Source organism: Cottoperca gobio, chromosome 3 (genome assembly GCF_900634415.1).
Source record: "Cottoperca gobio chromosome 3, fCotGob3.1, whole genome shotgun sequence".
Taxonomy (NCBI): Eukaryota; Metazoa; Chordata; class Actinopteri; order Perciformes; family Bovichtidae; genus Cottoperca; species Cottoperca gobio.
In genome coordinates, this window is record NC_041357.1 from 13,105,013 (window position 1) to 13,125,452 (window position 20,440).

Here is a 20,440-nt window from a genome sequence, read left to right on the forward strand (position 1 = left end):
ATTCAAAGGCATGCATTAAAATGTGAAAGAAATAAAGTATTGGCATCAAAATATACTTTTAGTACCAAAAGTAAAAGCACTCATGCAGAATGACACATTTCGGAATAATGTAGGCCCATATTATATTATCAGATTATAATTATTGATGCATTCATGTGTACATAACTTTAATGTTGCTGTTGGTAAAAATTGTGGATTATTTGAATACCTTTATTTACTTTATCTGCAGTGCAGTTTGTGTGAAATATTTAATTTAATCTTAATCTGTAATAGGCTATTACGTAATCATTTATTTTTTGATTAGTAACTAAAGTCCCAGAAAATGGAAATGCTTAAGTGATTGAGTAAATGCATGATTTGGAGCATCGACTGAGTTTATTTGAAGTTTTAGACCAAGCAACGTCTTGTCTCATGCTACACTGCAGTTGTTTTAGTGCAATTGGAGATCCTCAGGCCCTGCTGACTCTCCTCAGTCTGGATTTGAGATTAAGGTGATTCCTTTTTTATTATCAGGGCTGCTAGACTTTTGTCGTGCTTGAGTAAATTCAGAGTGCAGTGCTCCCCTGAGATCTGTTGAGCCTATATGATGAATGTGTAGCAGCAGGTACATACGCTCCAATTTGGCAAATGCTCTAATCCAAAATCCAAAGGGCTCAAAAAAGACAGAAAAAAACCCTTTAAAGGATTTATCAAACCTCGCTCTGCTCACTGCAATATGAAAAAAGTGATTAAGTGCAAAAGTGCAGATATCAGCACACAGAATTCCTGATACTTCATATTTAAAGGCTGGATGGGTATTGCTCATCTCAGCTATATATACTCCAGTTGGCATACACCTGCTAATTATATTTATCAGTCACAAATAAGATTAAATATCTCCAATCAAACATGATTTATTATGTATGCTTTGTGATAGAGAAACTTATTAAACACATGAGATATGATTGTTAAAATGAAATCTTCATGGTGATAGATAGATCTCATTAGGTTTCCAATGAGAGAGGTAAAGTGTAGGACTAACTAACTAACTAACTGACTGACTAACCAACCCATACAGTAAAACGTACAGATCTATTACACAGATCCTCAGGCTCTGCTAAATGCACAGCCTGGACTAAAGTGATACTTCTTGACTACGGCCTGCTTTGTCAGAGGCTCTCTTTGGAAAATTCTGCTATTCAGGTTCTAAAAAAGCTTCTTTTTTTATATATGTGTATATTTGTGTTCCTATAATGTTTAACAGAGATCATTTTTATTGAATTCTTTCCATAATCATTAATATCAAAATAAAAAAATTATTATGGGTATCCAAAAATACATTTTGCTGTTTAAGGGTTTTGCGATCACTTAAAAAGTGAATTATTAAACAAAATAGCTTATTATTCACTATAATAACTGATATGAAACAGTAATGGTAGTTAGGCTAATCATTGCCCTATCCACCCATATAGGTTTTTAAATGTGCTCAACATGGTCTAAAATCCAACACAGCCTTTACTCGGGCCTCCGATCTGACATAAGGGCTCCGACTTAAGATTTCAAGTTTGCATCACCAGGAAACCAAGACATGTATTTGAGGAGGGGCAACAAGTTCCTGTTACCTTGGCCACCACTTTATCTGGTGATAAAGTACATTTGTTTAGAAATATTAAGTTACATACAGCATGCATAAGCATAAAATATAGCCTTTTTATTAATAATAACAATAATGATAAAAAAAAAAAAAAAAACATATTGGCTACAATATTCACCACCTCACTGAGCTGATTTCCTCAAGCTATTTGTGCAAATGACGGTACTAAAAGAGGCATTAGTTGTAGATTACAGAGCTGTTTGGATAACTTTGGTAATAGAAAGGCTATTATATCTCCTGGTCTTATCACAACAAATCAAGGACATGGCTTGTGAGGTCCGAAGACCACAAGTAATAAAACTGATGATTGATAACCAGCAAAAGCTAAGGTTCACTATTCAGTTGACTCAATAGTCATGTAACATGGAGTCTGTGTTACATTAACGTCCTAATACTTCTGTGTCTCTAAAAAAAAAAGGAAATTAACAACAGATAAATATTTCTAATAATTGTGATTGTTCCCGGTATCTACTTGCTGTTGCACACAGAAGAATGTAAGAAGATCACTTGAACGATGCGTAGTGTAACTGAAGGCCCGTTTTGAAAATGTTTCTCATAACTCTTTGCCTTGTATGCAAAGATGAGGTTAGTTGTCTCTATCTTTTTTCCAATCAAAAGACGGGAAAGGGATTCATGGCATTTTAAATTAACTTCCGACAACATACTGCACTCTGAGATATGAAAATACAAAGCAAAGCAGACACATCTGTTAATATTTGATAGATTTATAACCTTTATAACTTTTATAACGTTTTATTAGATGCTGAGTACTTTTTATAAGGTTAGTGAGCTTGTTGGCAAAGGAGGAAAAGGACAGAGTTTTTTTCCACTAAAAATAGATTTCAGATAAGTGTGTCATATAGGAGAAAGAGACAATGGTGCAATAATGATTGCATTCTTGTTGTATGAGGTGTGTTGAGGGAGGTGTGCGTGATGGCCCGGCCTCTGAGGGTGAACTGTCCGCAGGAGAAAAGTCTGGTAGACTCGGCAGATCGAGTCCTGCTGCCTTATCACACCGAGACTGTCGATGGATGCCCTTGTGAGTCGCTTTCTGCTGTTATTTTAGCAGCTTTCTATTTCTACACCATGCACGTACAAACATCTTCTGCTACCAGGGTTATTAACATTTTGGATTGCCTTTTTCTTCTGGTATTGCTCTAATGCACCCTCTCGCTCCCTCCCTCTCTTTTGCCGCAGCGAAGTTGAACAACCAGAGCCAGAGTTTAGAAGCAGAGAAGAGAAAAAGGCTCGACATTTTCATCAAAAGGAATTGTGAGCCTCTGCTATGCCCTGTAACCTAAGGTATCATGCTAACATTATGTTTTTATTCAACATGCTCCACAGATTTCAATAAGAGACCCAAAAAGCAAAGATTTCACCAACAATATTTTAAAGTGAAGAAATTCTATTTATTTTACATCATTGAATCAAATGTATATCAAGGAGAAATCTCTACCACCAGCTGTGCAAGCAACAGGTCAGGAGATGCACTATCTGTCATCATGATATGCCATACACGCGCTCGCAAACACACACACACAAATGTTTCTAGATGAAGGCACATAAACCCATTGAAGGTCACAGTAAGGCAGATTCACAGCACTAAGGAGAAACCGTAGACCGTAGGAATTAGCTAAGGAACATTCAAGACTTTGAGCAGTCTACTGTATTTCAGGATCTCTGTTTAAGAATGTGCTGTCTTCCACTATCTGGCAGGAAGAGAGCAGGTGAGAAAGGGTGAGGATGGCTGAGAAAAAGAGGGAAAAGATGTTCACGTCCAGTGCTGACAGACATCCCACCCTTGTTTTCCATGGGACCTTTTCCTCTGCAGACAGGTAGCGACAGTTTATCCTTGTCATTAGAAAACCAGCAGCGCTGAGCGAGAGAGTCCTTTTAGTTTCCAATCCTCATTTCCCTTAAAAGTTATTTGGCTTGATCGCATCAGCCAACATTTCGACAGAACGCTTGACAGACGGGACAATCAACAGTCCATGAATCAACATTATCACATGTCACAGACATACTGTCAAAAGTAAACAGTTTCTTTCACTCAGACATGTAATTGTGGCAACATACCGCATACCATCACTCAAATACAACAGCAGTCCAAACTCTGAGAGTTGGTTTTGCATCATTTAGAAACAGTAACACCACATTGTAAATCACAGTTTGTTTAGTTGCCTTTCATTGCATGATGCCACGGAAAGGACTGATCTGTACACAGCAGCAGCAGCAGCAGCAGCAGTGGCAACAACAGCAGCAGCAGCAGCAGCAGCATTCCTTTGGATCACCAACAGATTGGATTTGATTAGTCCACAAAGCACTAGCATGACATAATACCCTGTATCCAACCATATACAATCATGTGCAGAAGTGCAACCACTCTGTTTCCCATTCTGAGTTCACGTAAGCATTCTTGTCCCTGAGTCTTCAAAATACATCTGAATAATCCCACTGCACCCTGAATCCCCACCCTGTCCCACGAGCACCCGTCTCTTATCATCTACAGACATTCAACTTGTAGGTATGGGTTAAAGGGAGCTTCAGCCATTTCTGTGTAAATCGATGAGCTGAAATGCACACCCCCTGGCAGAAGGGCAAAGAATATGACACAGCATCTGCATCACACTCGCTCAGACACGCACAGCAACAGACATGTAGTGACATACAGTAGAGAGGCTCCACACTGGCTCTGAACTAAAAGTGCATACACATTGAACAACATACACAGCTTCAGTCTCTTGGTTTCGGTACATCACAGGGAGATGTGTGTCAGGTGCAATGGTTGTGCAGCGCTGTGGCTTGTGTGTGTTAGCGTGTTTGCAAGTGTATTCATGTCTGTGTGTATGTTTAGGTGTGTTTATAGGCATTTCTGTTTATGAATACATCTATGAATGCGTGTCCCTGTGTTAGGTAAGGGCATACTCAAACGTCCCTTTCTCCAGCCCCTCGATGCCATCAGCCCAGTTGGAGGAAGGCATACTGCTGTAGGGGTCCAGCAGGATTCTGAAACACCTTACTATCAGCAGCCCCAGGAACACCAGTAGCATCCCCACGAAGGCAAACGCTGTCTTCTGCTCCAGAGTCAGAGAATGCACCATCATGTCGTTTCCGCTCATGGCAGCAAGGGAGTGGTTGTAGTGGACGCTACACATGGTAAACCAACATCTAGGTGCCTCATCTTGCCTCTGATAGGGTCAGGCGTCAGAAGCCTGCATGTTACCTGGACAGAGATTAAACGATGGCTTCAGATTAGTCTTCTGTCTTGTGCAGAGAGGATACATTAAATCATGCATTATTCCACTTAATGCATACACTGTGTAGACTGGGAGAAATTACAGATATGGGAAAGAGAAAATACAGAAATTCCACAATGAAGTGTTGCGAAATGAGCTGACCATGAAAAGGGTTACCGGTATCTATAAATAGCTTATTTTGAATGTGATATCATCTGCTGCCTGCACGGAGACTACGATCCCTCTCTCACTCTGTTCCTCTTGGAATTTTGCAGGAAATTACAAAAAGCAAACATGAACAGAAGTGTGAGGCAGACTGCAGGAAAATGGGTTCAGCAATATGAGCCAATACCATGGCTACATTCCTTTAAGTCAGGTTAAAATTATAGTTTGTCGCAGTGCATAGCCAGCTGTTAAACATAGGCAAAGCGGCGAGGTATCAATGAAAACGTCACATCTCATGAAGATGTGATGTATGTTTGGTTTAGAAGAGAGGGCGCTCTACCTGTTGCGTGCGAGGAGATGCCTGGCAGTAATTCCATTAGACAAGAAAGCGATGGCGATTGATCAAACATAATCACAAAATTGATGTGGTCACACAAGTGAAAGTCTGCTTCTGTGATTCTTTTCCTGGTTAATCTTGTATATGAACACAAGCAGCAGGTGGCTCGTGTGAGAGGAAGGGAGGGGGGGTTAGATGAGAGAGGGAGAGGGTACATACAGAGAGAATTGGGAAAGACAGGAGAGGGAGAAGGCAGTAGAATGATGAGGGGGACACTGCACAAGTAAGCATAGTGAGAGGGGGCGGTAGGAGAGAGGGGGGGAATGAGGTAGGGGGAAAGACAGAGACTGCATTGACAGATTCTCTAGTGAGGATGTCTGGGGAAGAAAAAGCAGCAATCTCACCGTCATTATCGTTCCATCCTCACAGACCTGTTGCTGCTGTCTCTTGCGAACACCTCCTCTTTCTTGGAGCCCTTAGACACATATCCATTAATCCATCCATCATTGACACACTGGATGTTTTAGGCTAACCTTATATCCAAACAAAAATCTAGAGATAAAGAGAGAAACGGAGAAGCAATGGAGAGGCTGGATCAAGCTATGATATGTGTCTCTTGTCAGAGATACAGCTCCTCTCCTCATGCTCCTTTACTTGCTGCCTCCTACTCATTATCATTCTGTTTCTTTATGTCTCCCTCCAGAAGCACGCACGCTTGCTCCTGCTGCATGGCAACCACTTGTTAGTCTCACTCCGCTGCTCTGCTGCCTCAGTCATTCACAACATTCCCGTCCTAAGCAACACCAGACAGATGCAGCAGCATAAACAAGTAATCCGCCTCTTCATTTTCTTCTCTCTTCATTCTCCCCTCCCCTTGCTTATTTGGCTTTTCTAAAAATGACTCCACCAAAATGTGACAAGAATTTCAGGGCTCAACCAACAGGAGAAATGCTGCCTCTCACTGCTCCTGGCCAGTAAATGCTGCTGCAAAGGTGGTGTAGGTACAACACAGCATTATCCTCAAAGCCTTGTATGATGATGTGTTTTTAATAGCTGCACATTGCTGTGTTCAAATTGAATTAGCTCCTCTGCTTAAAGGCTTACAAATGCAAGCTCCCTGGACATGGTGAGGGAGAAGAGACTAAATATAGTGAATGAGATCAGTATTGTGTAGGAAAACAGACGGCAGGTCATAGGATTTTCCACTGTAACAGAATGCAGCAGTGAAGCGTCTAGCCATCTTTTTTGTTGTTATGCAAATTAATATCAGCAATGTAGTTTTTTTCACAGTGGTGCAGTGACTCGGATCTAAGGACAAGGCATGCCATGAGGGAGACAGTCATCACTGCTGTGTGATGTGGAATAATTCACCATGGCTTAAAAGTGGTACAAATACCTTAATTTTGCATTTTATTTGGTTGTAAACAGCAGACAAATTGCCTGAGGTAGTATAAACACAGAGGTGAATATTCTCCCTCGCATTGACTTTAAAAGTTACATTTTTTTGGGTCAGTAGTAACTTATAGTCCTGCTGTGCTGTTAAGATTTGGCTGTATTTGTGCAGAAATAGGAAGTTTGGCAGCACTGTGATTTATCGATTGACTCAATTTTACCTCCCATTTATTTCAAGGACAGTTCTTGAAAGTTACACGAGGAGACGTCACACTGTACGGACAAAGAAATCGTTAGACATTTTACTTCTTTGACCTCATCAAATTAAAAGACAAGGTCAAAATGGAAAACTCAAAGTGCAATAATGTGTGGTCATCAGTGATGAGATGGTCAAGTTACAGACAGTGGGAATGTGCATGTCATTGTTAGTAATCCAATACAATTCATTTGCTGTCAGAGAGAATTGCAAAAGTCCATTCAAGTGAAGATAAACAGAAGTTCAATGACTTCTGAATTGAATGCAATGTGTTTATATGTATATCAAGGTGTGCTGATTTGCTTTCTTGGCACTGGAAGAGGAATGGAGGCAAACTTAACCTGTTGCATAAAGCATATTAAAATACTTCAATGTCCATAGGACAAACGGATAAAGAGTGTTACTCTTTTATCTAAACCAGACAACAGGGCAGGAGTAAACTGATATTGAGAACTGTAAAATGATGATTATGTGAACTGCTCTATCCCCTTTAATGTTAATGCACTTTACACCCCACTCTTGTGTGATAATACAATCTGTACAGGCAAGTACAAAGACAGGTGCAGTGAAGTTACAAAGATTTTAAATACTTTGGGCCTCCCCATTAGCCTGACAGCTGCAATTACTAATTCTCCTGGGTCACACAACTTAAATAAATGTCTTCCTTTTTAGAATATAATAATCTGCAATATCTTTATTAAAGACATATTGCCGAAATGATTGTGCACATCTTCGTGTAGTTACCAATATAGTAAAAAAATGAACACAAAAATGTTCTGACATTTTTCTTCTAAAGGACCAGTGTGTAGGACCCAGCGGTAAGGTTGCAGATAGATTGTATATAACTGAATACACCTCTGCTCAGAATCAGAAATCTTTTATTAGTCCCACAATGGGGAAATTTACATTGTTACAGTAAAAGATAATATGAAGTAAAGGGACGATAACACGATCATTAAATACAATAAAAAATAATATAAGTGCAAAGTGGATGAGTAATTTATAACACATTATAAAAAGTGAATATTGCACAAGGCATTGATAATTGCACACAGTGGTGGAATAGACTGTATGGTGGTCTACCAGGGGCCGTGGGGATTGTAGCAGCCTGTCGCTGAAGGAGCTGCACAGTGCGGACAAAGTGTCCTGGAGGAGGTGGGACATGTTGTCCAATAGAGAGGACAGCTTGGCCGTCATTCTCCTGTCTCCCACCACCTCCACAGTGTACAGAGGGCTCCCCAGGACAGAGCTGGCCTTCGTAACCAGTCTGTTCAGTCACTCACTCCTCCCTTTCCAAGCGTGGCGCAGAAATACCATGGACTTCAGGTAACATACAATTGCAAAAGGCCCTCTCTAGAGCTAGAGTTTGCTTTATTACCTCCCATGTAGATATGAATGCTCATCTAAGCTAACGAAAACACAATAATTCTTAGTTTCAGGTGAAAACATAGTAAAGAATATTATATTGCATTTCTGCCAAAAAATCTCCCGAAATCACTGGTCCTTTAAGTCAGGTGCAAAAAGAAAAGGATTGCAAACTGTCAATTACAACCATGGATCAGGTTGAACTATTACACAGCAGGAAAGTTAATCTTTAACATACAGTTCAGTACATGTATTACTCTGTAAATGTAAATGGTCAATGAACTGATAATCCATTTCCTTCAATGCTAGTTGCTTTCACGGTTGGATCTTGAAGCTTTCCTTTAACATTTAAAAGCTGTAGTTGCTAACTTTACAAAAAAATTAATGTTTGTCATATTTGCTAAAACTGTATATATCGTGACAGTAGTGCATGAGAAAGATAATCATGTTCCTCTCTCTCCCCCCAGTGCTCCGAATGGCATTTGCAAAATTCAACCGCAAAGGAAAACAATCATTTAGATCCGAGGAGTCTCCAGCCAGTCAATCAGAAAGTTTACTCTGGCCGTTGCACGGTGCTTGGTTTTGGCTCGACTGTTTTCAACATGGCGGCCGGGTCACACACTTTCTCATTCTACAGCTAAACAGTACACTGATATATGTTTCTGAAAACATTTGAGGAAAGACATAAGCAATACAGTGACATAATAATAATTCATATTTCATCAGCTAGTTTGATGTGAATTCACTAGCAGTGATTGTCACCGTGTCAGACACTCCTCGGCTCAGATTGGTTGTTTTCATTCGATCGTGGTGGAATCTTACAAATGCCATTTGAAGCACCACTTTTAAAAAAAGTTACTAACTTCAGCTTTAATCTGGAATGTGACTTTCTGAGTAGCAGTGGCTAAACATGTAAGTATCTCACCACATTTGTACAATTGTATTTATTTGTAGACACCAGAGTAAACCTTTGGGTGTCATTTCTCAGCCAGTAGTTACTGAAAAGTCCTCTTTGTAGTGGCTTTCTTGGAAACACTCAAGACTAAATACATGTTCCAAAATTGTCTTTACAACAAACAAACAAAGACACAATTAGAAAAGTTATTTTATCATTTTTCAAGCAACAGTATAGTCAAACTGGAAACTACATGGTACTTAAATGGAACTACAACTACTTGCAACATTAAATTAATTGTTTATGTGTGAACACCACAACATAGCACAATATAAACTTGGCTCTAACTTGCATATGTCTAATATAGTTGTTGCAAGCTTACTGAAGACCTCAAGCTTATCTCTGACCACATTTTCATTTCATGAAGCAAACATTTATTTATTTTACAGAATAATGTTGTGCTAATTGTTGAGTTTGGTTTGTGGCTTTACATGCAGTAACCTTAGCAGACAAATCTAGATATCAGTATAGGAGTCAGGCACTTCCACATAACATCGCAAACGTATGGGTCGGAGAAGCTCACCAGCAGATGTACTGAATATTCTGACGCACATAAAATCCATATTTGAACTATGCAGATGAAGTATGATTGGTTGTAAATGGCACAGTATTCCCAAAAGGGACTTTTGAAATGGCTTGTCTTCTGATGAATTCCTCTGAATAGATGAAAAGATTCAAATGAAAAAAAACAAAACACAAGTTTGAAACAGACCGAAGGGGAAGTCAAAGGGTCAGTCAGTCTTTCCCCCTATTATCATCAAGGTACCCTCAAACCTGACACTTAAACAACTGCTCATTAAGGAGTTGCTTGTTTTCTAACAAGACTTGCTTTAAATCATTTCAGATCATTGTGATAACATTATACTACTTGTACAACATAAAACTATAGTTTGGTTATTAAGTTCAACAAGTTGTTGTACTAATATCTCAAAAATAATTTAACAATTAGGAGCTGGACAAAGTTTTCTATAATACTACAATCAACTGTGTGTACCATGTACTTATGTGATATTGAAAAGTCAGATTATGAATTGAAACGATTTGTTTGGTGGAATCTGCACAGACTCACTGAGCGTTAAAGCATATAGTATAAAGCAAATTATACTATTCCCCTGGTAGAGTACAAGTGCATCAATAAATAAATTCAGGGAGGATAAATTGGCTTGTATTCAGGGAGTTATTGGATTTTAGTACACATCAAATGTCCAGCCATTGTCTTGTGGATGGATCAAACTGCTTTGGTGGATGACACAGGTCTTGATATGGCATTCTGGGTAATGTTCATAATAACATACAATGCATCCATTAGGAGGGGCCACTTTCAGCTCACGCTAATTGAGTTACTCACTCACTCATTCACTTCTGACCTCCGAAACTGTCATCCCTATATTTCCAGGGTCCTCGTGATATTGTTACATCCTAACCGTTCAAATTGCAAAAGATCAAAGGGTGACATACATTTCAAGAGAAGTTCAAATGGTAAAAGTCCATTCAGCCACTGTGGAGATATCTGTCTAAAATCACATTTGATGTATGTTTCAAGGAGTAACAAGTAGGCTACAAACTGTAAGTGGGTGATTTCAGCATATTGACCCGGGGAAAGATATATTGAACATTTGACCTCGGGGAAAAAACATTGCTTAGAACATAAGATCGAAAAGTCTCCCTAATGTGTCACATTAAGAGGATATTTTGCTGGAGAAGATAGGATCCTGCATTAGTCCTGAGACTATACAACTCAGAACAATTATGTGCACAATCTTTTCAAATATTCGCATTGTATTTGTGCCAAATCCCATTGACTCCAATTACCTGTTTTATGCCATTCAACACAGGCTGCCTAGCAACAGCTCCCAATTCTCGCGTTGGAGGCGCACATCTCACGCCACATTTTGAACTGCGTACCGACAGCAGGGCATCTTGCATTGTGTGGGGAAAACAAACCTCAACATGGCAGATGTTCTAATTCTTGATGAGGAGCCAAAGCAAGAGGAGTCTACTGCATCCGTCAAGTCCGAATCCGAGGAGACATCTGAAGAAACGCCTAATGGCGTTAAAACGTGAGTGAAAATTATGTAATGTTCTGTCTGTCCCGTCTTTGCAAGCCCGTTAGCCAGATTAGCTAAAATGGAGTCCTGTGATGCTAACTAGCTATTGTTAGCCAAGAAGCCTCTTTGAACCTCTGTTGTCAATTATATCCGTTATGTGCCCGTGTGATAAATGTGTAGGTTTGTAGCTAGCATAACGCCAAAAGCATGCAATTAATTTCTAACTGGGTAGTGAAAATGGTACGCTTTTGCCATAACGTTAACCATGGTGCATTGGGCCAACCTTACCGTTACTGCCTGCAAACGCTAGGATAATTATGAAATGTAACTCTTTGTTAATGTTCAATTTAGTATAAACCTTTAACTAATTGGATTAATTAAGTAGCCTACAGTTTTTTTCAAATGACAATAACCAGTGGCGTTAGCATCCCTGTTAATCTGCACTCCGTTGTACACGTTTCATTGTGCCAAGCTAACAAAAGCGTGAAGCTAGCCGCTCCGTGTTCAATGCTGCAGTGTAAGCTCGTGCAAGTCTATGGTGCAAATGAACTACTCTAGCTTAGCTAACGTAACCGTAGTATTTCATCCGGCACCTAAACCTCAGCCTATGGCCTTTTTTAATACAGTAGATGCATTATTTAAATAAAATTAATAGTACGAGGTCATTAAAAAAAAGGCGTATTTTCACCATAAATAATATGTCGGATTTATGTTTACTTTTGTTACAATACATGTAGCTAGACGTTTTACCACCAAAATCACAAGTTATGTCTGAATTTATTGTAACGTTACTCAGCAACTACTTACTTTTTGAGAAAAAGGGACTTCTCTGCAAAATAGTTTCCCCTTTGCACTCCCATGAATCCCATGGCATTTTGGTACTTTTCCACACATGGTTCTGCATAAAAAAATATAATTGTTCACATTTTATTATGCTACTTAAAAACCATTTGTCCTCAAGGTAAGTAGTGTCACATTTATAGAGCAGATCCATTCAGCCTGAATGGGGAAACAAAGTATTATTTCAATGTGAAGAAAAACACTTTGCCACCAAAATGCAAAACACACAATAGGATCCTGGTATTACTAATAATTGTGTTGACAGGTCTTTTAAATATACAGACTACAGTGTGTAATCTCCGAATGTGGTTTGTTTTCTGACTTTTGTAGGGATGCTGAAGAAACTAACCCCCCCAAAGAAAAGCATGATGGTAAAGAGAAGTCCTCCGGGAGCAGAAGAGGAAACCGCATCCATCCCTACAAAGACAAACACGTTGGCGAAAAGAAGGACGCTCATAGGAACCGGGTGTTCATCAGCAATATCCCTTATGATATGAAGTGGCAGGCAATTAAAGATCTAATGCGTGAGAAAGGTAATGTCCCAAGTGAGAGGGATGATGTCTCCTCTTCTCTCTATCTCTTCAGCTGACCAGAAGCTTTTGACCCCTTTTTTTCCTTTTTATTACCAGATGTTGCATCCTGCTTCTAGCAGTAGTCAATTAGTTTGTAGCTTTCTCTGGATGTACTTAGCGCAGACAGTAGGGAACCAACACAGTGCGATATTAGGCTATTGGAGTTTTAATACATTTTTTTGGATGGACACCAATTTAGTTTGGGCTGATATGTCTTTGAGAAAAGGAAGATGAACTTAGTTACATTGTCACTTGTTTTATGGCATTGTCAGCTCCTAAATGTAACCTCAAACCAGTAGTAGAATTGATTGTTGAATGATTTTGTTGCATCTGTTGCAAGGTGAATCTTGACTATATCAATGAAAATATTGTAATGTTTTACTTTCTGAATTACGAGGCCCCAAGAAGCCTTTTGAAAGGTCAACGGTTAGCTTAAAACTCTCACCTGCCATGAATGGAATCTGTTGACAAACTGATCATGTTGAAGTCTTTTGAATTTCCCAGGTTTAATGTAGCTGTGTTTCTCTCTGGCCTTGGCCTTTGGGTGTCTCAGTCACTGCCCAGAAAGGCATGGTGTTGTCTGGTGGGATGTTAGTCTGGGCTGACTGTTGATCATTAATGGGACATCTCCATCTGTAGCGGCATTGCCAAGGCCAACGGCGACTTGAAGACTTGGTGACTTAAATTCCTTTGTTCTTTTGGTATTTTTCCTTTGTATGTCTCATGTAGTTGGTGAGGTTACATACGTGGAGCTCTTTAAGGATGCAGAAGGAAAGTCAAGGGTAAGTGATGTGGCCAACTTGCTGCACGAGGTTTTAAATGCCCTCAGCAGGCTTTCATTAATCAAGTGCTCTTTTAGGTTCTGATCCTTTGGGTCTTAATACGTTACTGAACTGGAGATACTGTGGGTTGTGTTTATAGCCTGATAGATGGCTAACGATTGATATTCATTTGAAAGGGAGATGTCCTGTTGATTTTGGAAATGTAGCCTAATGAACTCATCTAAGAGTGCACTTTTGCTTTTGTTGTTGTTATTTCAATTGGTGTAAAAGTTTGTTTGTTTGGCAATTTTCCAAAGGGAAATGTGGGTTGTGTGATTTGTCTTATTTATTGACCCTCATGTCTCAAAATCTTATTTTACAATTCTGTTATATGGTACAGATCTCTCTTGAAAGGAACAAAACAGTCTTGAAAGATCCTGTAGTGTTTTATTGTTATGTTTTTATATCAAATGGCAAAAATGCATACTATAGATGTACCTTATAGATGTACCTTGGTATTTGTGTCCAGTTCAAAATATTAAAATGTTCCAGGTAAATTACAATGCATTAGTTCTAAATGTTTTTACCAAAACTTGAGAAAACATAATTGTTTTATTACCTAAAAAGTATAAATTGTCAACAGTGCTTCAGATAATGATAAATAATATGCTCTTATTAGCCTTTTAATATTTGCAATAGACTTAAACACAACCAAAACCCTGCTGGCTCAAGCTTGTGGGCAAAATATGTCCGATGTGGACTTTAGAAAATACTAGAAGCATGTTGTTACATTAGATTTATAATGTTTCACTGCTTTGTCTTGATTTTAACTGTATTTTGTTCACTCCCTCGACTTTGGATATGTGTGCTCCCTGGACTCCTATGATGCCCCCTGGTTAGGGTTGTGGGTAAGACACTAACTTACTTTTTCAAACATATAACCTTTTTTTAGTCGCTCACTTTCATGGAGTCATCTGACCTCTCTGTTTCCTGATTCAACAGTGTGGTGGAGTTCAAAGATGAGGAGTTTGTGAAGAAGGCGATAGAAACTATGAATAAGCAAGACCTGAGTGGAAGACCACTCAACATCAAGGAGGTGAGTGCAAATTATTGTTAAATGATTACAGCAAAACTGAAAACTTTGATTATATTGTTGTCTTTAACAAATGCTTGTTGTGGCTTCAAGAAGTAAAGAACCTTGTTTTTTCACTATATTAAAAGCATTTTCCAGAGTAGTGGCAGATATAAAGTGTTATTTTTCAATGTTACTGTCTTGCTTTTATTGTAGTTCAGATTTCAAAACGTAAATAATCCTAACGCAAACATTTGCCATCATGTTACCGTAAACTGAAATACTTCCCGGTGACAGATGATTGTACATTTAGGCTTTGTCTTTCACATAGTTTAATTATTTCTTTCACTTTGCTCTTGGTGTTTTTGTAGATTGGATCCATACAGTTTGAAAGATGGGCAAAAAATATATTTTTAACAAGATTACAATTTTAGGGGAACTATTAATATGATAGACGCTGTGTGGATCTGAGTGTGGAATTGCACCATACAATTGTCTTTTGTTTTTGCTGTACAACCCTTATTGACTTATTCTTCTTATCTTGATTTGTGATTTGCCATATTATCTGAAATCAAAAGTAAATTGTAATGTCTTTTCTTATAAGGACCCTGATGGGGAACATGCTCGCCGTGTGCTGCAGCGCATAGGAGGTCAACAGGGAGGTCGTGGGCAGGACATGGGGCCTGGTGGGATGAACGTCCCACACTCTATTGCCAACAACCCTAACATCCCACCTGAGGTCATCCATGCACTGCAGGCTGGACGACTGGGCACCACAGTGTTTGTGGCCAATGTAAGAAACATAGTATAAACAATTGACAAATCTGGCTATTGATAATTATCCATGTTGATTTTAAAAATCGTTGTCTCTTGTTTTCCAGCTGGATTTCAAGGTGGGCTGGAAGAAGTTAAAGGAGGTGTTTGGCATGGCAGGTGTGGTGAAACGTTCAGATGTAAAGGAGGATAAAGATGGCAAGAGCCGCGGGATGGGAACAGTGACGTTTGAGCAGTCACTGGAGGCTGTGCAGGCCATATGTATCCTTCAGAATTGCACAGTAAAATAGAATAAGCACACAAAGTAATGTTTACAATTTTTTACCGTGACTTTCTCCTTGACTCTGGACTCAGCCATGTTCAATGGACAGATGTTGTTTGACAGACAGATGCATGTTAAAATGGTATGATATTTGAGTTATTATGTAACTTAAGTTGTGCGGAGGATGAGAAAATATATTTTAACATGTGTTGTGGGGTTTTTTACAGGATGAGAAATCTGTTCCCCCTGAGGATTTCCACCAAGTAGAAAAAACACCTCAGTTACCACGTGAGTACACCGTTATCTCCCCGGCGGTTGTTGATCTAAAACTCCTATCGATAGCAATGTGCTCAGTGAATAGTATATACAGCACCTACAATGTATCGTAAGAGGTATGATACCCACTGACACATTAGCAAAATTGCATAGATAGTGTGCAGTGATGTTCGAAACATTAATTACTTGGAGGTAGTAGTGGTTGCCAAGTTAACGTCCTTGTATTAAAAGACCTGTCAGTCAATTTGAGTTGTAGCAGGTTCCCATGTTATGACGAGCGGGATCGTCCGGGCAGACATTGCTGTCTTGTAGAGGCTGATGGGGACTCATGTGAATCTAGAAAACCTCACGAATCCTCTCACCTCAAGATATCTGAATGAAAATGCGTTCTATGGGTACCCACAAGTCTCACCTTTTACAGACATGCCCACTATATGCTAATCCCATGCAGAAAAAAACATGTAGTCTTGTGCATGCAGTATAAATGTGTTGTTTTGTATTCTGTACACGAGGCATCTATTACGCATCTGTCCTCGGTTGCTCTTCCTGAGGTTTCTTTCATTTTTGTCGCCTGTTAAAAGAGACGGTCGAATAGGACAGACGGTGTTTGATGCTGTACAGATTGTAAAGCACCCTGAGGCTAATTCGTGATATTGGGCTGTATCAATAAAATTGACTTGACATGGGTGAATAAATTACATAGTTCAATCTTTCCTCTTTTTTTCTTGTGTGTAGGTGGTCTAGGCGGTGTTGGCATGGGACTGGGCCCAGGAGGGCAGCCTATAAATGCCAATCGTCCAAGCGGAGGAGGAGGAGGAGGAGGAGGAGGAGGCGGCGGCGGCGGCGGAGGAGGCGGCGGCGGCATGGGCTCCATGGGGCCTGGAGGTCAGTCACCAAATCATATTTGTAGTTATGTTTCGGTACAAATGCTCAAACATTTTACAAACGGTACATACTGTGTCGCAAAGCAGTGACTTTTAGATGATTCTTCTCAGAGAATCTGATGCATCTCCACTAGCTAGTCAACACATAAGCCCTACAAGGCAGCCTTAATCAAAAGCATTGAACATCTGTCATAAATAATATGCTGGCAAACCAACATTCACAAATGGGTAAACCATTTATCTTTCAAGTCTTGGCTGACATTTTCATGGCTCATCTTTTGACCCTGCAGCAACCTCCAATGTGGGTTAAAGGGATAAGACAAGCAGAGCTCCTACGAGGACTTTAACACTACTAGGTGTTCGTATGTGACTGTACAAAGGCACTTTTTGGCACAATATCAGAGTTCAGTGTGCTGGTATATATTCCCGATGGATATTAATAGATAACAGTATATGCTTTGACATGGCCTGACTGATATCATCTTCTGCCATAGGTATGGATGTTCAAGGTTATGGTGGAATGAACAGACTTGGAGGAGGTAAGGTTTATACTACTTGTGAGTTTTTCCTGTGAAAGACCATTATCATCTTTTTGTGGAGGGAAGGAGAGAGCGATGTTTAAACTTGGTGCTGCTTTTGACAGGAATGAGTGGTGGCGGGGGCTTTGGGGGCATGGATAGCATGGGCAACACGGGTGGCTTTGGAGGGAGAGACATGGCGCCAGGTGGCAGGATGGGAGGTAAGAGAGCATATTAACTTCTTCTGAGCAGAGATGAAGTTCAGCTAGGATTTTATACTGCAAACATTGAGATGCACCTGTTGTGTTATTGTAACTTAAGTCTAAGGTTACTTTCTTTCCCTGTGTTGAGATATGTACCGGTCAGGAATGGGTGGAATGGATCGTGACTTTGGCCACAGTGACATGCCAATGAATAGAGGATTTGGTGATTCTTTTGGCGGAATGGGTGAGCATTACATACTTTTACGGACACACGAGAGGATATGCAAGTTCCTCTGTGTAGTATGGTTTTGCGTTATGATGGGGTTTAGGAATTGTTTTTTGTGTGTTGTTTTTAAATAGGTTTCACTGTTTCTGTTGTGTTATTGTCTAATTTAATTTGCATTCTCTTTCTTAGGTGGAGGTTTTGGAGGAGGCATGGGCAGTTGTGGCATGGGTCACATGGGGACTGGATTAGGTACATGAGATATTCCATCCACAGCTTTTCTAAATCTGTAATATGTATGATGCATACTGAAGTATGATCAACTTTACATAATGTATACGTAAGCACCAAGAGCCATAACATTTATTTTTGTGTCATTCATGCTGGTGTGCAGCCATGTGAGCAGAGCATGATAAATAATGTGCATGTTGTGTGGGTCTAAAATGAGGAAACAAACATCACACTGATCCATTTTAAACTGTTATACAGATTATAGCGATTTATCAATCAAACTGTCTCTTTAGCAAAAGTGGAATTTCATGTTTTGTTCTCAAAATGCCAACGCCGTTGTGTCACATTATGATATGATGTGACCATTTATGATGTGAAGTTAAAACTGAAATAGTCTTGGATTGATGATCTTTTTATAAACATCTTAATCTAAAAAAAATAAAAGTTATTTATATCATTGTACAAATTCAAAAAAGAACCACAGCATCTGCATTTGGCTGCAGATTTGTGAAAATATGATTTCCTGAAATTCCTTTCAATTGGTTGCGCTATTGTTGTACCTCACTGCGATTGGTTTCAGAGCAATGAGAACAGTAATGTGATTGGCTGAGAGAGTATTAATTAATCGCCACACCCTCACATCTCAATTCAACTTCAGGCAACCCTTTTGCACTTTGCACAGCTGCACATACATGAACCAAAATAACAGGAGTTTGTGTGCTCAAAACTCGACCTTTACATTTGCCGTTGCATGATTTTAAAATCGGGCCCATGGAGATGTATACAAAATGGAGAGTTGTAGAGAAACTTTGTCTTTCTCTAGATAATTTACATAATTTCTATTGACATTCCTTGTGCAGGTGTTTGGTGACTATGAATAAGTACAGGTCCAAAGTCTGATTTCCCTGAACAAACAGAGTCCAATGTCACTTTGACATTGGACTCTCTGACAGCTAATGTTTAAAAGTGATTTTAAATACCAATACAACTTTACTCCAGTGACATGTCATTGGACTAATTTAATGAAAGGCATCATTTGGATGATTAGTGTATGGCAGTTTAGATAAATGGATATTAAAGTACACAGTAAATTATCTTTAAGTTGCTCTCTATTTTTCTGAGTATATGTCTGTCTGTGTTAATTGCAGGCGGTGGAATGGGAAATATGTCGATGGACCGGATGGGCTCCAGCATTGACCGTATGGGCATGTCAGGAATGGACATGAACCGTGGCTTTGGTGGCTATGGAGGTGGGGGACCGGGCCACATGGGTGGAGGCATGTCTGATAGGGGCTCTGGGTCTAAAGGAGGCTGTCAGATCTTTGCGCGAAATGTAAGTGTGGGTTAGATATGCGGGAACTTTGCTATCATATATATATAATTAGAAGTCTGTTAAAAGGGATTGGAGTTACAGCGCCTTATCAAAGAGCTCCCAACTTATTTAATGACTATTTCATTGATAAATGCATTTTCTATATGCCTTGATGCCCCAGTAATGATTAAGGTTTTAATGGGAAACAGCCCATGCTTGCCGTGCATTAATATAAATGGTAATGATGCTGTAAATGAGGTCATGATTGGTGTGTGCAGATTAATCAACTGGTGCTGTACTTTTTAGGAAGGTTCTGAATGATGGCATATTTTCCCCCTGACTCTTTTCATGATGTATTTGTACTATATACTTTATTGATTCTATAGTTTCACATAGCCTGAAATATGTTAATGTTGACAAATCTATTGACTAAAGTTTACGTTTGTGTGTTGCAGCTGTCCTATGATCTAACATGGCAAAAGCTGAAAGAGAAGTTCAGTCACTTGCGGTATGTGTTTTGTCGCTTAATTTGAAAGACAGTCAAAAGACTCCTCTTGATATTTCATCATGAAAGGCAAAATGAAAGGTTTAACGTTTATCAACACTTTGTGAAACACTGGTTTCAGAATGCATTAATTACTCATTGTTGTCTACTGCAGGCCAGGTGATGTTCGCAGAGATCAAGATGGAGAACGGAAAGTCAAAGGGCTGTGGAACGGTGAGATTCGACTCTCCAGAGAGTGCTGAGAAGGCCTGCAGGATGATGAATGGAACCAAGATCAACGGCCGAGAGGTGGATGTCCGTATCGATCGGAACGCCTAAAGCTTTTGTAGAAGTCACGCTAACACACTTCCACATTCAGCCCTCTCGCCAATGATCTTTTGTTTTGTTTTAAAAACACTATTACTTCATATCTCCATGTGTCCACTGTTTTTGTTTATTTTGGTTTGTTTATATATACTACATAGCTCGTATATTTGTTTTGTAAACCCTTTTTAATTTGTCAGGCAGTTATTTGAACAAATAAACTTTTTAATTTTTAAACCTGGTGGTTGTAAAATCTCACAAAATCCAAGTCTCACAGTATCTTCAGTTCTTCACAGCATGTAAACTGAACCTGAGGT

General features: G+C 39.4%; 2 protein-coding genes across 5 annotated transcripts; one reads left to right on the plus strand and one right to left on the minus strand.

The window, feature by feature from the left end:
* Positions 1 to 3,026: 3,026 nt before the first annotated feature.
* On the minus strand, positions 3,027 to 6,301 carry ctxn2 (cortexin 2). Of its 3 annotated transcripts, none has more exons than XM_029462609.1 (2): positions 5,803 to 6,301; positions 3,027 to 4,856 (listed from the first exon to the last, which is right to left on the minus strand). In XM_029462609.1, the coding sequence occupies exon 2, from the start codon at positions 4,786 to 4,788 to the stop codon at positions 4,543 to 4,545; it is 246 nt and encodes an 81-aa protein (XP_029318469.1). In that variant the 5' UTR covers positions 4,789 to 4,856; positions 5,803 to 6,301; the 3' UTR covers positions 3,027 to 4,542. The 3 variants fall into 3 exon arrangements, with proteins under 3 accessions (XP_029318469.1, XP_029318463.1, XP_029318477.1); XM_029462603.1 differs by having other exon boundaries at positions 5,776 to 6,301; XM_029462617.1 differs by lacking the exon at positions 5,803 to 6,301 and adding an exon at positions 5,375 to 5,475.
* A 4,894-nt stretch (positions 6,302 to 11,195) lies between these two features.
* On the plus strand, positions 11,196 to 20,360 carry myef2 (myelin expression factor 2). Of its 2 annotated transcripts, none has more exons than XM_029461376.1 (17): positions 11,196 to 11,399; positions 12,558 to 12,760; positions 13,529 to 13,581; positions 14,461 to 14,468; positions 14,563 to 14,656; positions 15,237 to 15,425; positions 15,514 to 15,667; positions 15,761 to 15,810; positions 15,896 to 15,956; positions 16,680 to 16,829; positions 17,323 to 17,367; positions 17,472 to 17,567; positions 17,698 to 17,793; positions 17,965 to 18,024; positions 19,152 to 19,336; positions 19,771 to 19,813; positions 19,942 to 20,360. In XM_029461376.1, exons 1-17 carry the CDS (start codon positions 11,290 to 11,292, stop codon positions 20,136 to 20,138), a joined length of 1,794 nt encoding a protein of 597 aa, XP_029317236.1. In that variant the 5' UTR covers positions 11,196 to 11,289; the 3' UTR covers positions 20,139 to 20,360. The 2 variants fall into 2 exon arrangements, with proteins under 2 accessions (XP_029317236.1, XP_029317228.1); XM_029461368.1 differs by having other exon boundaries at positions 11,201 to 11,399; positions 19,771 to 19,823; positions 19,975 to 20,360.
* Positions 20,361 to 20,440: the final 80 nt, after the last annotated feature.

Coding starts and splice junctions, on each gene's coding strand:
- ctxn2 (XM_029462609.1), bottom strand. CDS start 4,788: ATGTGTAGCGTCCACTACAACCACTCCCTTGCTGCCATGAGCGGAAAC.
- myef2 (XM_029461376.1), top strand. CDS start 11,290: ATGGCAGATGTTCTAATTCTTGATGAGGAGCCAAAGCAAGAGGAGTCT. Junction 15,668..15,760: donor GGAGGCTGTGCAGGCCATAT/GTATCCTTCAGA, acceptor CTCTGGACTCAG/CCATGTTCAATGGACAGATG. Junction 18,025..19,151: donor TCACATGGGGACTGGATTAG/GTACATGAGATA, acceptor TGTTAATTGCAG/GCGGTGGAATGGGAAATATG.